Source organism: Castor canadensis, chromosome 13 (genome assembly GCF_047511655.1).
Source record: "Castor canadensis chromosome 13, mCasCan1.hap1v2, whole genome shotgun sequence".
NCBI lineage: Eukaryota > Metazoa > Chordata > Mammalia > Rodentia > Castoridae > Castor > Castor canadensis.
Window position 1 is genome coordinate 46,791,622 of NC_133398.1, and position 19,424 is coordinate 46,811,045.

Consider the following 19,424-nt stretch of genomic DNA (forward strand, 5'->3'; position numbering starts at 1 on the left):
ATAAATACCACATTTTCTTAATCCATTCGTCAGTAGGTGGGGCATCTTGGCTTTCCATATCTTGGCTATTGTGAATAATGCTGCAATAAACATGGGTGTGCAGGTACCTATGGAGTAACCTGAGTCACATTACTCTGGGTACATCCCTGGGAGTGGGATTGTTGGATTATATGGCTGACCTATGTTTAGCTTTTTAAGACGCCTTCATATTGTTTTCCAAAGTGATTGTACTAGCTTATATTCTCACCAGCAGTGTATGAGGGTTCTTTTTCTCCCACATCCTCACCAACATTTGTTGCTGTTGTTGTTGTTTGTGATGATAGCTATTCTAACAGGGGTGAGGTGGAATCTTAGTGTGGTTTTTGTTTGTATTTCTTTTATGGCCAAAGATGGTGAGCATTTTTTCATGTGTTTTTTGGCCATTTGGATTTCTTCCTTTGAAAAATTCTGTTTAGTTTGGTTGCCCATTTCTTTATTGGTTCATTGATTTGGGGGGAGTTTAGTTTTTTGAGCTCCCTGTATATTCTGGTTATCATTCCTTTGTCTGATGTATAGCTGGCAAATATTTTCTCCCACTCTGTGGTGTTCTCTTCAGTTTAGAGACCATTTCTTTTGTTATGCAGAAGCTTTTTAACTTCATGTAGTCCCATTTTCCATCCTTTCTTTTAGGTGCTGAGCTGCTGGGGTTCTATTGAGGAAGTCCTTGCCTATACCTATTGCTTCCAAAGTATTCCCTGCTCTTTTCTGTACTAGCTTCAACTCTGACCTGTACCAAAGTTACTGAACATTTTACGAGGAGTGTGAGGAGTTGGAAAGAAAGTTTGTGGTGAGATAGTGAAGTTAGGGAAGCAAGGGGAAAAGAAGGAAGTTAAAAAGTGAATATGGTTGATGTACTCTCTATACAAGAATGAGTATAGAACTTTTAAGACTGTTGAAATAATAAGAAAGGAACTTGGTAGACAGAAGAAAAGCAGGGAGATGAACCAATTCAGGTTGTAATACATAAATACATGGAAATGTCACAAGGAAACCATTGTATAGGTATCTTAAACAAAAATGTATTTTTTGTTGTTGTTTTACAAAAATGGAGAACTAGAGGACAGAACAGGTCCTTTTGGGGTTTGGTGGGAGGATAAGGGGAGAGGGTGTAGGAAGATCAATATGGTGCAAATGTTGTTTACACAAGTATGTACATGGAAAAATGAGACCTGTTGAAACTATTCAGGAAAGGAGATAAGGGAGACAAAGGTGAATGATGGGAGGGGTGAATTCAACTATGATATATTGAAAGAACTTTTGTAAATATCACAATGTACCCCAGCACAACAATAAAAACATTTTTGGAAAAAAAGAATAAGCAACAAAAATACAGTTTGTTCAAGGAGAAAATCTTTGCTACACAGTACAGGGAAATCTAGAATCCTTTTTACTTAAAACCCCAGAAAGAATTCTATCATTTTTTCCTTGATTCTCCTCTATTTGCTGTAAAATTCCAAAATTTCTGCAAGGGCATCTCTAGTTTCCTATATTAAAAGCTCTCATTAGGAACATAACCAGTATTTCATTTTTCACAATCACTCTTTTATCAGCTGGTGAAACCCTTATATCCTCTCCACCAAGGAGGTTCTCCACAAATCTGAGGTCCATGGGAATAAAAGAGGACATGGAGTTGTCTGTGTTCAAGGCTATCATCTTACTATGTTTTTTGTTTGCCCCATCTCTTCTGCTTTTCTGCCTTCTTTTATAGTAACTGTTCTTTTAATCTTACTTAAACTTTTTTTGTTGTTGTTGGTTTATTAACTATATTTCTTTGCTTTGCTTGTTCAGTGATTGTTTTAGTTTTTTAAGTTCATAATCAACACTTATATAAAGTAATTTCTTTGCTTCAGTCTTTCAGGGAATGTTTTAGTTTTTTTTTAAGTTCATAATATTTATTTAAAGTCATTTTTCACATTCAAGATGTGATTTAACAGATAAACATTGACATGTTAATATTAGAACTGTTAAGGGTCTGCCTAAAACAGACATTTCAAATATTTTTTTTAAAAATTAACAATATTCATGACATAAATTGCAGGTTACATAGAAGCAAGCATACCACTGGTGTGAAGAGCAACATATGTAATCTCAATTGTACCTAATAAAAATAATGCTAAAATCATTAAATACTCTTAAAACAAACTTTAAAACATTCCAAGGATCTCCTGAAATCAAATGTGATTACTAAATTCTATAAATGTAAGTCACTTATTACTGATTTAAGCATGTTCTAGATTCAGCACTTCACGATACTGATGTGAAAAATTATCTGGAAAGTGAAAAATAAAGATGAAATTAGGGAAAAGGAGTTAAAAACTCTAACCAAAAGCACATGACAAAACTTTTCACATTTTAAATGTGAATTCTGGGCTGGGTTTAAACATATCATGCACATGTAGCATTAACAAAGATAAATGATGAATTCTAGGTGTTTCATAAGTAACCCACCAGTGACCAATAAATTCTAGTCTGCATTTAGTTAAGTAGCATCAGATCACCCCCAAACATTTAAATGCTAATTTGTCTTTCTCAGATTGTCATATATTTTAATTTTTTAAATTAAGCAATGAATAAATAAGAAATGTCATATTAACTAGATGTCACTTAGTAACTCAAAGTATTATCATAACAATTGTTTAAAATTTTTTGGAGTAAAGTAAGGACATAGTGGTGACATTGAGGGAGAAAAAAATGGAGCAATTTCTACCTGAACCAACTGGAGATTAGCTAACACTGAGGCCCTGAGCAAGGAAGGAGATTGCTTAAGTTAACTAGAGCTTGTTTCACTTCCTGAAGCTGGTACTGAAGATAATGTTGGAGAAGCAGAAGAATATAAAAGATGAGAAACATTCTTTCAATTTTGGGTTTCTTTGGATTTACCAGATTCATGCTTTGCTTACTTTGTTAATTTCTTTTTTTCCATTTTCTTCTATTCCAGAAGTTTGAGTCTGCTTGAAACCACCTAACCTCTAGGTGAATTTTAAACCTTTAAGGCTGTGAAAGAACAGCTGAGGTTTCAGGGTGACAAATTGAGGAACTAAAGCTGTTTAAATCCTGCTCCCCCCCCCCACCCACTTCCTGACTTCCAGACTCTCCTTTGTGTACAATTTTGGTTGATGATGACTTTTGGGAGTGAGTATAACTCATTACTCAGATCTGAGTCTGTTAAACTCAAAAGGCCCCAAGAAGAATGCATTGAACTTCCAGAACATGATTTTATACTGCTTGGAGTTCCTGAAAAAGTGCCATATGGGAAAGGGCTAGTTGCTGATACAGTTATTCCTCAATTTCTTCCACTACCATGCTTCCTTCTTCTTTTGACTTGAGCTGTGAGCTCAGGATTTCTTCCTTTTGTCCTTAGCTCCTCCAGTCTTTAAAACATCTTTTCCCCTAGAGGTGTGCAGATACTTCCTGGAAATTTGCATGTATAAATCTGAGTTGTTGCTGGTGTTTGTATAAGTTCTGGAAGCATGAGCCTTTTGGATATTGGGCAGATCAATTTAGAAACTACCACTCCATATTTTTCAAATAGTTTTTTCCAACTGTTTAAGTTGCACCTGAATTTCTCCATTCCTCTCATGTGAAGTCCTTGGATTACTTTTTCTGTAGTAACTAACAGTCAAAGATGCAAACAATGCAGGTGGTGGTTTTGGTTACTTCTTATGTTTTACTTTGTGTTTGACCTTTTCTTTATATGTATTTTTTTTCTCTTTTCATGGTATTTATCCTGAGAGTGAGAGGAAAAACACATGTAAATTTTGATCATATGACCTAATAGATACCTGCTTACTCTTTCTCAGCTTACTAAGATGGTATTTAAAGCAGCCACAGCTTTGGATGATATCTGAACAATTACCTTCTTCACAAAGTAGCTAAACAAACAGAGCATGTTACACGGGAAGCCTGTTGACATTTACTACATGTCACAAAAGCACCATGGCTCTTTGCTTTCTGTTTCTTGTTCATCACAAATGCAGCAAGTCGAGATTCCAAGATGGTGGCTAGAGAGAGGGAGCAGAAAGCATGCCTCCTATAGTGAAATCTTGGAGAGATGCTGGAGACACACCTTGCAGGCAAAACCACCGAGAAGAGGCAAAACTTTGCCCCTCCACACCTCCAGCTGGTGCAGAGCATCTCCACTTCACATTAAACAGAGAAACCAGGAGGGCCCCCAGGCCGCCAGTCACCTGCGTCCAGATGGCTTGGGAAGACATGGACAAGATGAGCTTAGCAGTACCACAGTACTCCCACAGACAACCCTGGGCCAGAGTGGCATAGCCCCCTGGACAGACCGACTCCCACCCAGGGAAATAAGAGAAAATGAGTAATAAGCAATAAGAACAATAAAGACACTGAGCACTGAAGATTGGGGGAAGGGAATCCTTCCTGCAACTGTAAATAAACAAGCCAGGCCAGGACAGAGAGGCTCTGGCAGGAGTGGGGGCATGCACCCAGCAACCAGGAGAGTGGCAGAGAGAGGAAAACTCCACAGGAGAGGGGGGAAGACTCACCTCCCACATGAGCTGTAAACAAACACAGTGGCTGGCAGCAGCAGCAGCACTGCCCAGTAATCAGGAGTGGGAAAAATTGTAAAAGTGGTGATGGGAGGAAAACTCCACAGGAGAGGGGGGAAGACCCACTTCCCATGTGAGCTGTAAATAAACACACAGGCCTGAGAAAGCAGGTGCAGTGTCACCTCCCCCAGTGTGCTTGGAAAGGGGAAAGCATGTAGCAGAGGCTCATGCACAGGAGAACTCTGAGTAAACAAATCCTGAGGGGCCAGGTGAGTGTTAAACTCACTCCTGAGATCTGCATAAATAATGCCTCCAGCAACAGCAGGCTAACAGCAGCGGGCAGGCAAGCCACAGCCACAGATACCATTCACAGAACTGTCTCCAGATTTTTTTTTTCTTTTCTCCTTCCTACCTTTGATGAGAAAACAACCAAACTACACCTGCATGCTGAAAAATGTACTGAAACTGTATTGCATTTGAACTTGGGATACTTTGCAGGTTTTTTTTTTCTGTGCAGTTTTGTTCTACTTTATGCATCCCCTTTGATGAGACAACTACAGAACAACATCTGATGCACCATCTCCAGGATGGGAGACTGAGACAGACACCAAAATTATTAAGACTGAAACTTCTTTGCATTTGAACTTGGAGGGTTTTTTTTTTTATTTTCTATTTTTCATTTTGTTTTATTTTATTTTTATTCTTATCTTTATTCTTTTTATATTTTATTTTCAATCCTCTCTCTGTCCCTCTAATGCCTGTTCAGCTTACTGTTGATTAGTACACTAACACTCCCTGTTTATACCTTTGAAACTTTTTTGTTTGATTCCTTGTTTTGTTTTTTCCTATTTGTCTGTTCATTTGTTTTTCCCTTTTCTTTAACTTCTTGCTTTCCATCTCCTCTCACCCTTTCATTCTAAATATTACCATTGTTATTATTACAAGCTAGAAAATACTTAATTGCACACAGTACAGGGACAGTAACAACACCAAAATGATGGGAAGACAGAAAAAACAGGGAAACCAGTTTCCCCACAGCAAAAAATTAGTACAGGAACCAGAGGGGAATGAAGTAAACAGATACTCAGATCCAGACTCCAACAAAATGAAGATAAACTATGCCAAAGAACCCAATGAAGTCCTCAAGAATAATTTAAAAGAAGACATACTACAGGTACTCAATGAGAATTTCATAGAGAAGATACTGGATAGGGTCAACCAAAATGTACAGGAGACACTCAAGAAATTCCAAGACAACAAAAATAGAGAATTTGAAAAAGCAAAAGAAGAAATAAAGGAAACCATAGAAGCACTGTAGAAACACCAAAGTGAAACATAGAACACGATTAATAAATAGCTAAATGAACTCAGGACAAAAATAGACAACATTAAAGAGGAAACCACACAGGATATGGAAAACTCAGAAAAAGAATGAAACAGAACTGCAAAACAAAATGGACTGCCAATCCAGCAGAATAGAACAAACAGAAGACAGAATCTCAGAACTTGAAGAAGAAATGGTAATTAAAGGAAAAACCGAAGAACTATTAATTAAACAACTCAAGACCTGTGAAAAGAAAATGCAAGAACTCACCGACTCCATTAAAAGACCAAACTTGAGAATCATGGGCATCAAAGAAGGAGAAGAGGTGCAAGCAAAGGGAATGCGTAATATATTCAACAAAATAATAACAGAAAACTTCCCAAATGTAGAGAAAGATATTCCCATAAAGATGCAAGAGGCCTCCAGGACACCAAACAGACCAGATCAAAATAGAACTACCCCACGAAATATCATCATTAAAACAACAAGTTCAGAAACTAGGGAAAGAATATTAAAGGCTGTAAGAGAGAAAAAACAAATAACATACAAAGGCAAACCCATCAAAATCATAGCAGACTTCTCAACAGAAACATTAAAAGCAAGAAGAGCGTGGGGTGAGATCTTCCTGGCACTGAATGAAAATAACTTCAACCCTAGGATACGCTACCCAGCAAAACTATCATTCAAAATAGATGGAGCAATAAAAGTCTTCCATGACAAGCAGAAACTAAAACAATATGTGACCACAGAGCCACCACTACAAAAGATTCTTCAAGGGATTCTGCACACAGAAAGTGAAACCCAATTTAACCAGGAAAAGACAGGTAGCACCAAACCACAGGAAAAGAAAAAACAAGAAAGTAGAGAGTAACCTCAGCTTAGGTACACACAATCAAACCTTCAAACAACTAAATGACAGGAATCACCACATACCTATCAGTACTAACACTTAATGTTAACGGACTTAATTCACCCATCAAAAGGCACCGCTTGAAGAAATGGATTAAAAGGAAAGATCCAACAATTTGTTGCCTACAGGAGACCCATCTCACTGACAGAAATAAGCATAGGCTTAGGATGAAAACCTGGAAGAGGATTTACCAAGCCAATGACCCCCAAAAACAGGCAGGAGTAGCAATACTTATCTCTGACAAAGTAAACTTCAAACCTACATTGATCAAACGAGATAAAGAAGGACATTCCACATTAATAAAAGGGGAAATAGACCAAAAGGAAATAATAATCATCAACCTGTATGCACCCAATGTCAACGCACCCAATTTCATCAAACATACCCTGAAAAACCTAAAAGCATATATAAACGCCAACAATGTGGTTGTGGGAGACTTTAACACCCCATTATCATCAATAGATAGGTAATCGAAACAAAAACTCAATAAAGAAATCCAAGATCTAAAATATACAATAAATCAAATGGACCTACTTGATGTTTACAGAACATTTCATCCAACTTTTACACAATATACATTCTTCTCAGCAGCCCATGGAACCTTCTCCAAAATAGATCATTTCCTAGGGCACAAAGCAAGTCTCAGCAAATATAAGAAAATAGAAATTATACCATGCATACTATCTGATCACAATGCAGTAAAAGTAGAACTCAACAACAAAAGTAAAGACAAAAAACATGCAAACAGCTGGAAACTAAATAACTCATTACTTAATGAACAGTGGATCATCGATGAAATAAAAGAGGAAATTAAAAAGTTCCTGAAAGTCAATGAAAATGAAAACACAACCTACCAGAACCTATGGGATACAGCAAAGGCAGTCCTGAGAGGAAAGTTTATAGTCATGAGTGCATATATTAAAAAGACTGAAAGATTCCAAATCAATGACCTAATGATACATCTCAAACTCCTAGAAAAACAAGAACAAGCAAATCCCAAAACAAATAGAAGGAGAGAAATAATAAAAATAAGAGCTGAAATCAACAAAATAGAAACCAAAAAAACCATACAAAGAATTAATGAAACAAAAAGTGGGTTCTTTGAAAAAATAAACAAGATTGATAGACTCCTGGCAAACTTGACTAAAATAAGGAGAGAAAAAACCCAAATTAGTAGAATTAGGAATGCAAAAGGGGAGATAACAACAAACTCCGTGGAACTCCAGGAAATCATCAGAGACTACTTTGAGAACCTATATTCAAATAAATTTGAAAATCTTAAAGAAATGGACAGATTTCTAGATACATATGATCATCCAAAACTGAACCAAGAGGACATTAATCACCTGAATAGACCTATAACACAAAATGAAATTGAAGCAGCAATCAAGAGTCTCCCCAAAAAGAAAAGTCCAGGACCTGATGGATTCTCTGCTGAATTCTATCAGACCTTTAAAGAAGAACTGATACCAACCCTCCTTAAACTGTTCCACGAAATAGAAAGGGAAGGAAAACTGCCAAACACATTTTATGAAGCCAGTATTACACTTATCCCAAAACCAGGCAAAGACACCTCCAAAAAGGAGAACTATAGGCCAATCTTCTTAATGAACATTGATGCAAAAATCCTCAACAAAATAAGGGCAAACCGAATTCAACAACACATCAAAAAGATTATTCACCATGACCAAGTAGGCTTAATCCCAGGAATGCAGGGGTGGTTCAACATACGAAAATCAATAAACGTAATAAACCACATTAACAGAAGCAAAGACAAAAACCACTTGATCATCTCAATAGATGCAGAAAAAGCCTTTGATAAGATCCAACACCATTTCATGAGAAAAGCTGTAAGAAAACTAGGAATAGAAGGAAAGTACCTCTACATTATAAAAGCTATATATGACAAACCTACAGCCAGCATTATACTTAATGGAGAAAAACTGAAACCATTCCCTCTAAAATCAGGAACCAGACAAGGATGCCCACTATCTCCACTCCTATTCAACATAGCACTGGAATTCCTAGCCAGAGCAATTAGGCAAGAAGAAGGAATAAAAGGAATACATATAGGTAAAGAAACTGTCAAAATATCCCTATTTGCAGATGACATGATCCTATACCTTAAAGACCCAAGAAACTCTACTCAGAAGCTTCTAGACATCATCAATAGCTATAGCAAGGTAGCAGGATATAAAATCAACATAGAAAAATCATTAGCATTTCTATATACTAATAATGAGCAAACTGAAAAAGAATGTATGAAAACAATCCCATTTACCATAGCCTCAAAAAAATCAAATACCTATGTGTAAACCTAACAAAAGAAGTGAATGACCTCTACAAGGAAAACTATAAACTTCTGAAGAAAGAGGTTGAAGCAGACTATAGAATGTGGAGAGATCGCCCACGCTCATGGATTGGTAGAATCAACATAGTAAAAATGTCCATACTCCCAAAAGTAATCTACATGTTTAATGCTATTCCCATCAAAATTCCAATGACATTCATTAAAGAGATTGAAAAATCTACTATTAAATTTATATAGAAACACAAGAGGCCACGAATAGCCAAGGCAATACTCGGTCAAAAGAACAATGCAGAAGGTATCACAGTACCCTACTTCAAACTACATTACAAAGCAATAATGATAAAAACAGCATGGTATTGGCACAAAAACAGACATGAAGACCAGTGGAACAGAATAGAGGACCCAGATATGAAGCCACACAACTATAACCAACTTATCTTTGACAAATGAGCTAAAAATATACGATGGAGAATTAGCAGCCTCTTCAACAAAAACTGCTGGGAAAACTGGTTAGCAGTCTGCAAAAAACTGAAACTAGATCCATATATATCACCCTGTACCAATATTAACTCAAAATGGATCAAGGATCTTAATATCAGACCACAAACTCTAAAGTTGATACAGGAAAGAGTAGAAAATACTCTGGAATTAGTAGGTATAGGTAAGAAGTTTCTCAACGAAACCCCAGCAGCACAGCAACTTAGAGATAGCATAGATAAATGGGACCTCATAAAACTAAAAAGCTTCTGCTCATCAAAAGAAATGGTCTCTAAACTGAAGAGAACACCCACAGAGTGGGAGAAAATATTTGCCAGCTATACATCAGACAAAGGACTGATAACCAGAATATATAGGGAACTGAAAAACCTAAATTCTCCCAAAATTAATGAACCAATAAAGAAATGGGCAAGTGAACTAAACAGAACTTTCTCAAAAGAAGAAATTCAAATGGCCAAAAAACACATGAAAAAATGCTCACCATCTCTAGCAATAAAGGAAATGCAAATTAAAACCACGCTAAGATTCCACCTCACCCCTGTTAGAATAGCCATCATTAGCAACACCACCACCAACAGGTGTTGGTGAGGATGTGGGGAAAAAGGAACCCTCTTACACTGTTGGTGAGAATGTAAACTAGTACAACCACTCTGGAAAAAAATTTGGAGGCTACTTAAAAAGCTAAACATTGATCTACCATTTGATCCAGCAATACCGCTCTTGGGGATATACCCAAAAGACTGTGACACAGGTTATTCCAGAGGCACCTGCACACCCATGTTTATTGCGGCACTATTCATAATAGCCAAGTTATGGAAACAGCCAAGATGCCCCACCACTGACGAATGGATTAAGAAAATGTGGTGTCTATACACAATGGAATTTTATGCAGCCATGAAGAAGAACGAAATGTTATCATTCGCTGGTAAATGGATGGAATTGGAGAACATCATTCTGAGTGAGGTTAGCCTGGCCCAAAAGACCAAAAATCATATGTTCTCCCTCATATGTGGACATTAGGTCAAGGGCAAACACAACAAGGGGATTGGACTTTGAGCACATGATAAAAGCTTTAGCAAACAAGGGAGGGGTAAGGATAGGTAAGACACCTAAAAAATTAGCTAGCATTTGTTGCCCTTAACAGAGAAACTAAAGCAAGTACCTTAAAAGCAACTGAGGCCAATAGGAAAAGGGGACCAGGAACTAGAGAAAAGGTTAGATCAAAAGGAATTAACCTAGAAGGTAACACCCACGCACAGGAAATCAATGTGAGTCAACTCCCTGTATAACTGTCTTTATCTCAACCAGCAAAAACACTTGTTCCTTCCTATTATTGTTTATACTCTCTCTTCAACAAAATTAGAGATTAGGGCAAAATAGTTTCTACCGGGTGTTGAGGGGGTGGGGGGAGGAGGTGGGGGCAAGGTAGGAGAAATGACCCAAGCCTTGTATGCACATATGAATAATAAAACAATAATAATAAAAAAACACAAATGTAGCAGGTCCCATTATTTTTTGTTGCCTGATTTATTGTTTTTGTTTGCTTACTTTCCTTTACTAGAGATTGAACCCAGGGCTTGTGCATATTAAGCAAGTTGTCTACAGTTTGAGGACACCCCAGTCCTTTTGCTTTCATTTTATTTTTGAGATAGGATCTTACTCAGCCTGGTCTCAAACTCATGGTCCTCAATCCTCTGCCTTTCTAGTATTTGGGATTACAGGTCTGTGCCACCATCCCAGGTTTTATTGTTCTTTCTAAAGCTCCATTTTTATAGGACATAGTTCACATGTCACTCTGGCTGCTCTCTCCTGAGATTTACATTTTCTACAAAACTGTAGTTCTTGAGCAATGCCATAGCAAGCCTAGTGTGCTGCAGCACTGCAGCCTTGATGGTTGCAATAAACCAGTGGGTTCTCTGCCTCTCATTCTTTCTCTGGGAGCAAATGCAACAGCCCAGTCGTCTCCTTCAGTCTATGGAAGCCTCATCCTCCAGGCACACTAGTCAGTCACTGGAGACATGTCCAGCAAAGGAGTTGGACGCCGTGCCCTCCACCGCTTCCTTTACCAGCTCCTCATAGGAGTCTTCCTGCTTACCTTCACACACCCACTAACATGGTGCCAAGGAGAGTGCATATTATCAGTCTGGGTCTTCCCACAGGTGCACTGCTCCGCCAGGGGCGTGGAGGGAGGCAAAAGAGCTGTTCTGTTGTACTAGCTTATGTGAGGGAGGCAGTCAGGAAAAGGGAGGCCTGTTGCACCTGTTTTAGGGTTTCTTATGTTTAACTGATCATGATCTATCTTCAAAAGAATTATACCACTTTACATATGAGAAACTTGTGGCTCCTCCTTCCCTGAAGCAACCCGGCGGCCATGGAGGCTGAAGAAATGATGGAATGCCTTCAGGAGTTCCCTGAACATCATAAAATGATCCTGGACCGATTGAATGAACAGCGAGAACAAGACCGGTTTACCGACATCACCCTGATTGTCGATGGACACCATTTTAAGGCCCACAAGGCTGTTTTGGTGGCTTGCAGTAAATTCTTCTACAAATTCTTTCAGGAGTTTACTCAAGAGCTTTTGGTAGAAATAGAAGAAACAAAGAAAACTCAGCTCCACTAGAGGAAAATACCACAGGAAAAAATGAGGCAAAGAAAAGAAAGATTGTGGAAACTTCAAATGCTATCACTGAGTCATTGCCACGTGCAGAATCAGAACCTGTTGAAATTGAGGTGGGGGTCACTGAAGGCACAATGGAAGTGGAAGATGAAGGCATGGAAACATTGGAGGAGGTAGCATCTGCGAAGCAGTCCATAAAGCACATACAGAGTACAGGTTCCTCTGACGATTCCGCTCTAGCACTGTTGGCGGACATTACCAGAAAATACCGTCAAGGTGATAGAAAAGGACAGATTAAAGAAGATGGCTGTGCATCTAACGCCATAAGCAAACAGGTAGAAGGTATTGAAATTGTGGAACTTCAGCTGTCACATGTGAAGGACTTGTTCCATTGTGAGAAATGTAACCGTTCATTTGAATTGCTTTACCATTTTAAGGAACACATGAAATCACACTCCACAGAGAGTTTCAAGTGTGAAATATGCAATAAAAGGTATCTTCGTGCAAGCTCATGGAAACAGCACTTAAACTGTTACCACCTTGAAGAAGATGGAGTCAGTAAGAAGCAAAGAACTGGGAAAAAAATTCACATATGTCAGTACTGTGAGAAACAGTTTGACCACTTTGGACATTTTAAAGAGCATCTTCGAAAACATACAGGTGAAAAGCCTTTCGAATGTCCAAATTGTCATGAGTGATTTGCTAGAAATAGCACCCTCAAGTGTCACCTCACAGCATGCCAAACTGGAGTGGGTGCAAAAAAGGGAAGGAAGAAGCTTTACGAATGCCAGGTCTGTAACAGTGTGTTTAACAGCTGGGACCAGTTCAAAGATCATTTGGTAATACACACTGGAGATAAACCTAACCATTGTACTCTATGTGACTTGTGGTTTATGGAAGGAAATGAATTAAAGAGGCATCTCAGTGATGCTCACAATATTTCAGAACGTCTAGTAACTGAAGAAGTCCTTTCAGTAGAAACACATGTGCAAACTGAACCAGTGACATCAATGACTATTATAGAACAAGTTAGGAAGGTGCATATGTTACCACTGCTTCAGGTCCAGGTGGATTCAGCACAAGTGACTGTGGAACAAGTCCATCCAGATCTACTCCAGGACAGCCAAGTACATGATTCACATATAAGTGACCTTCCAGATCAGGTCCAAGTGAGTTACCTAGAAGTGGGTCGAATTCACTCTGAAGAAGGTAATGAAGTACATGGGGAGGAGCTACATGTTGAATGGGTAAATCAGATGCCAGTGGAAGTACAAACTGAGCTTCTAGAAACAGAGTTGGATCATGTGACTCCCGAAATCATGAGCCAAGAGGAAGGAGAGCCTACCCAAGAAGATGCTGCTGAGGCTCCCAGGGAGGATCACGAAGGTGCTGAGGGTTTAGAGATCAAACTGACAGAGGATTCGCAAGATGAAAAGGCAGAGAATGACAGAACAGCTATGCCAGTTTTAGAATGAAGTAACAAATGAGAATATTTTTAAGTTTACATGTTGGATTTTGAACTGATTATGAGCAGTGAAACTGTCCTTAAGCTAAAAGGTAAGTGGACCAAAGTTAAACTATTTCCTGTTGTGCTGAACTGTTTTTATGGAAACAAACTGATGCCCCGCCCCCCCCAGTAAATGCCACAGAGTGGGGATTCTTATAAATGAAGGGGAGCTTTGAGAAGTATATTTCTGGAAACTTAAATGGATTACATTCTTATTATATAGTTGGGTACGAATGTATCTATTTTCATTGTGGTAAGGATCCCTTTTCTCTTCTCCAGGTCATGTCCTTCCTCAAATTCTTTCCATATTATAAAATCAAATGTAAAATCATTAGAATACAAGTTTTATGTATTATAATGCATGTTAGGAAATTGAATATATAGGAAACACAAGGCTGCATGAAGAAAGTGCATTGTTACTGTGCAGTTAAGTTTTGGGTTTGGCTTTCTTTTGAACAGCATTCTTGTCTACCCCTGGTCACAGATGCCATCTCTGCAACACAGAAGGGTGGCAGCAAAATTTCTAGAATGTAAAAAAGCGAAAGAAAAAAAAAAAAAAACCACACCCATGTGCCTTTTCAAAACCAACTAAACTTCTATAAAGTATTTGGTTCTTTCAAAGTTTGTGTTGTAAGGAGCAATGTAGACAATGCTATAGTACTTATGGTTTTGCTTATAATGACAACTGCCAATTCTTTTTCATTTAACTTAGGTTGAGAAATTTCATTTAATGGCAGCTGTATGGCCATTTTCAATTGGGAAACTTCATTTACATCTGTGGGAAATTTATTTTTGATGAGAAGTTGCACTAGTATTTTACCACCAGATGAAAAAAAAAAAAAAGATGAGCATCATTTAAAAATTAATGTATTTAAAATAAAGTACAGAGGAAAACATATATCAGGCTTTGTTTTTAATGGACTCTTTCCCCCCAATCCTTAATGTAAAGATTCTGTGCTATAACTTTTAAAGCCATACAAATAAGAGTGCTAAACTGTGGACTTTAAAGTAGATGTGTAAATATTTTTAATCAGTATTACTTGGGAAATAAACTATAACAACCACGTAAAATAAACCAATATTCTATTTTCTTTACCTGTTAAATATTGGGAGATAATTACATTTTTTAAAGTAAACTTTAAAATTACGTGTTAAAAAAAAAAAGGAAACTTGTAAGAGGGGTTGGGGATGTAGCTCAGTGGTAGAGTGCTTTCTTAGCGTACAGGAGGCCCTGGGATTGATCTCCAGCACTGTATTAATTAATTAATTAATGAAAATAATTGTGAATATACTTTGATTTTTGCCCTTCCAGTCCTTGTGTTATTTTTTCTTTTTTAATGTTCTTGTGTTATACATCCCACACTACATTATTATTTTTGGTAAATAATTTAGCATTTCTAGTAATGTTCCTCATTCCTATAGTACAGACATGAATTTCTTCTGCCTAAAAGACTTCCCTTATCACTTCTTGTACTGCAGATTTACTGGTAGGTAATGAATTCTTTCATGATTTGTGTGTTTGAAGAACTATTTTGCTTTTTCTTTTTAATGATACTTAAGAAGAAATTTCTAAGTTAACTTTTTTTCTTTCATCAGTTTGAAGATTTTGTTATATACTCCTCTTTCTTGGATTGTGTCTATCACTACCCTTGAGCAATTTGATTATGATGTACATTAATAGATTCCTCATCCCTGTGATATAGGTGTGTTGATGATGGATTTGTGAATTCATACTTTTCATCACATTTAGAAAAGCTCGGTCATTCTTTCTTTCAATCTTTCTTTTTCTGACCTTTCTTCCTTCTTGGCAGGGCCTCAAATTTTATGTACATTATTCCACTTGAAATTTGTTCCCTGATGCTTTGTTAGTGTCATCCTTCTCCCCCTCCTCTATTCCCTATCCTCCTTTTACTCCTCTTCTTCCTCCATAACCCTGTTTAGTCTTCCTCATATTCCTCTTCCTCCTCTTTCTCCTCCTTCTCCTTCTACTCCTTTCCTTAATCATTTTTTCTCTGTGTTTTATTTTGGATAGCTTCTATTGCTATGTCGTCCAATTCACCTATCTCTTCTTCTGCAGTATATCATCTGCCATTTATTCCACCCATTTAGCATAGGCTTTACCTCAGACATTGTAGCTTTACATCTAGAAATTTGGTTATTTCATCTAACTTTATGCTTCCATTTAATATGTTGATCTTTAGCCTCTTGTCTTAAACATTTTGATTATAATGATGGTTGCAATATTTTTGTGTGCTCATTCTAACTTTTTTTTTTGGTCAGTTCTAGGCTAGTTTCTGTTGGCTGATTTTTCTCCTTATTGTAGTTTGCATTTTTTGCTCCTTTGCATGCCTGCTAACTTTTAATTTGATGCTAGCTATTGTGATTTTTTTTTCTTTTTGAGGGGCTTCTATTTTTCTGTTCCCACAAATATTCTTGATCTTTGTTGGGAGATGGTTAAATTATTTGAAATAGTTTTACCCTTTTTCAGTCTTACTCTTAGGATTTAAATAGAAGTAGAGAACAATATTTAATCTAAGGCTAATTATTTTCCCTTTGGAGACAAGACCCTTGTAAATAGTCTACATAATGCCTTGTGAATTATGAAAAATGGCAGTCTCACTTTTTGTAATAGGCATGATTCTCCATTATGTGATCTCTGAGTACTGCTTCCTCTAATTCTTTTAGGTGTTCTACTGTTCTGTTTCCTCATACATGTGCTCTCTCATCCGTATTCTGCTAAATACCCATAGAGACCTTCTACAGATCTCTAGCATTCTCATCTGTCTCTACTACTCTTCTTTGCCAACTATACCTTCCTTTGTATTTGTGGACCCTCCCCTCTACCAGGAGTCTGGCAGGTAGTGAGTCTGCCAGTTTCTGCTTTGATTTTGCTTCCCTGGGTTTCCTACCCCTGGATTTCCCTATCCTGATGTGATAGAAAATTTTGTGTGTCAACTTGATTGGGTTAAAGGATATTCAGACAGCTGATAAAGTGACATATATGAGTATGCATGTGAAGCTATTTAAGAAAGAGATTAACATTTGAGTCAGAACACTTAGTAAAGAAGATCCTCCCTCACCAGTGTGTATGGGCATTGTCCAATTCACTCCTAAGACATTTTACTCCAAGTCCTCAGGTCTTTGGCCATGGCTGACAATTATACCATTGGCTCCCCTGTTTGTCAGGCTTTTAGACTCAGAGTGTATTATATTTCTAGCTTTTCCAGTTTTTTAAAATTTATTTTAAAATTCCAGTCAGACATGGTGGCACACGCCTATAATTCTAGCCTAGGGTGGCTGAAGAAGGAGTTTGCAGAGTTTAAAGATAGCCTGAGCTACATAGCAATTTGAGGCCATCCTGGGATATATGGTGAAACTTTGTCTCAAAATAACAACAAAAAAAACCCTTTAAATTTACTTAAGAGTTGTTTTGCTGCTCAGCGTATATTGCCTATCCTAATGAATTTGGCATATGTATTTCAAAAAATGTACTTTCAGAAAGAGTGTATGAGGATGAATATAGTATAAATATCATGTACTCACATATGAAAGTAGAAAAACGAGACTTGTTGTAACTATTCCAGGAATGGGGGGGAGAGGGGATAAAAGAGAATGATGAAGGGGGTGAATTAAAATATGATATATTGTAAGAAATTTTCTAAATGTCACAATGTAAACCCAATACAACAATAATATGATGATAAAAAAGGTATATTGTAAAGTTGTTTGGTATAATGTTCTCTATATATTGATTAGTTCATGGTAAATGAGTGTTCTTTAAATTATTTAAATTTAAATTATTTAAATATCTACTGGTATTTTTGTCTTCTTATTCTGATAATTTAAGAATGAAAACTTTTTTTAGTATGCTTGTTGGATTACTTATTCTATCCAAGTTTCTTTTGAGCATTTTAAAATTATTCTGTTAGGTAGAAAAATATTGTCCTGACTTTTGGATTAATTGGTCTTTTAATCATTCTGTAATACCCTCTTTTGCATTAATAATATAATGTACTTTGTCTTGAAGTCTATTTAAAATGATATTGATATCGTCACTCCAATCTTATTCTTTTTATTTCTATGCAATATCTTTTCCCAGACATTCATTTTTAATCTCCATGAGTCTTTATGTCAAAAGTCCATTTTTGTACAAATCATTTATTTATTTATTTAAACTTTTTATACAGTCTGATAATCTCTACTTTATATTGGTGTGTGCTTTTATTAATATTTAATGTAATATTGATGTGGTTTGATTTAATTCTATAAAATAAAATATTTTTGTTCCTTCTATTTATTATGCCTCCCTCCTCTTTTCTACCTGCTATTTTATTATTTGAATATTTTTGGAATTATAATTTATGTATCTACTGGCTTTTGGGCTACATTTATTGGCATTAATGTTTTAGTGCTTGATCTAGAAAATGCACTGTGCATTGTTAATTCTTCACAGTCTGTTTAGAGTTAATGATGTAGACCTTCCCATAAAATGTAAAAACCTTGCAGATTTTTAGCTTCATTTATTTCCACTCCATACTTCATATAATACTTGTCATATTTATCACATCTACATAAATTCTAATTCCCTCAAGTTTATGCTTTAAATTTTTCCTAAACAATTATTTTTAAGAATTTAGGATATGTTCTTACAGTTTCTCATTTATTTCCTGTTTCCGATGGCCTTTATTAACAACAAATCATTTTAATCTCTGTCTGTTATTTCCTTTCAGCCTAAAAAACTTATTTGTTGCAGTCCAGATATAATGGGATCCAATACTTAGTTTTCTTCTTATCTGAAAATGTCTTCTCTTCATATTGAAGAATATTTCTACCTGATATGTAATCTTATGCTGATTGCTACCATTTTTCTGATGAGGAGCCACTGATAAATAAGCAACATATTTGATAACTAATTAGGTGACAGACACCATATTCAGGTAATCATTTTAAGTCAAAAACTAATCAGTTGAGGTTATAGTGATTTAAAATAGTAATGATGAGAAATGATGAGTAATGATGAGTAAAGAACCCATGGACACTCTTCATACCCAAATATCAATTGAACTTGTGAAAATTATGTATATATATATATATATATATATATATACCCACCAGCCCCTAGAAATTGTCCTAATGGCATAGAGGAAATGGAGGAACATGAATTCAAGAAAATCTTTTGAATCTTGGTTTAAAAAATGGGAAAAGTGAATAGTATTTGGGCTGCTATATGCCTTAACTCCGCTATGTTATAGAAACTCTACCCTCAGCTCTTATAGCCAAGAAGACAAGGATTCTTTGTCTCCCTAGCTTCCAGCCTGGGTCTGTGATTTCAGGCTGATGAGACAGACCACTGATATTTCTTATTTCCCACCAACCTCATCTTGAAGCTGCATTTCAAATAAGCATGGTAAGCATAGAGGACAAATTGGGTTTGTCTTTCTCTACTCAGTCTTTACTTGTAGAACCAAAACTCTTTAAGTTCAATTGGTCAATTATGCTGAAGAAATTGGAGTAGACACTATTGTTGGGATTTTAAAATAATGAAGTCACTTTGGAAAAGTCTCTTTTTGGCTAGTATGAATAATGCTGTTACAACAGCCAAAAAGTGGAAATAGCAATATGTATATCAAGTAGCCAATATGTATATCATTTATGAATGAAAATATAAAATGTGGTATATCCATACAGTAGAATACTATTT

The 19,424-nt window shown here is 36.6% G+C and overlaps 1 protein-coding gene and 1 pseudogene across 1 annotated transcript; one reads left to right on the top strand and one right to left on the bottom strand.

Moving 5' to 3' along the window:
- Positions 1 to 2,275: 2,275 nt before the first annotated feature.
- Positions 2,276 to 11,673, bottom strand: LOC141415458 (protein AF-10-like; annotated as a pseudogene).
- Positions 11,674 to 11,946: 273 nt separating this feature from the next.
- LOC109674899 (zinc finger protein 131-like) lies at positions 11,947 to 13,840 on the top strand. Its single transcript, XM_020151759.2, is given in 3 exon segments — positions 11,947 to 12,187; positions 12,190 to 12,551; positions 12,654 to 13,840. Coding segments are annotated over 3 exon segments (1,620 nt in total). The 5' UTR covers positions 11,947 to 11,967; the 3' UTR covers positions 13,692 to 13,840.
- Positions 13,841 to 19,424: the final 5,584 nt, after the last annotated feature.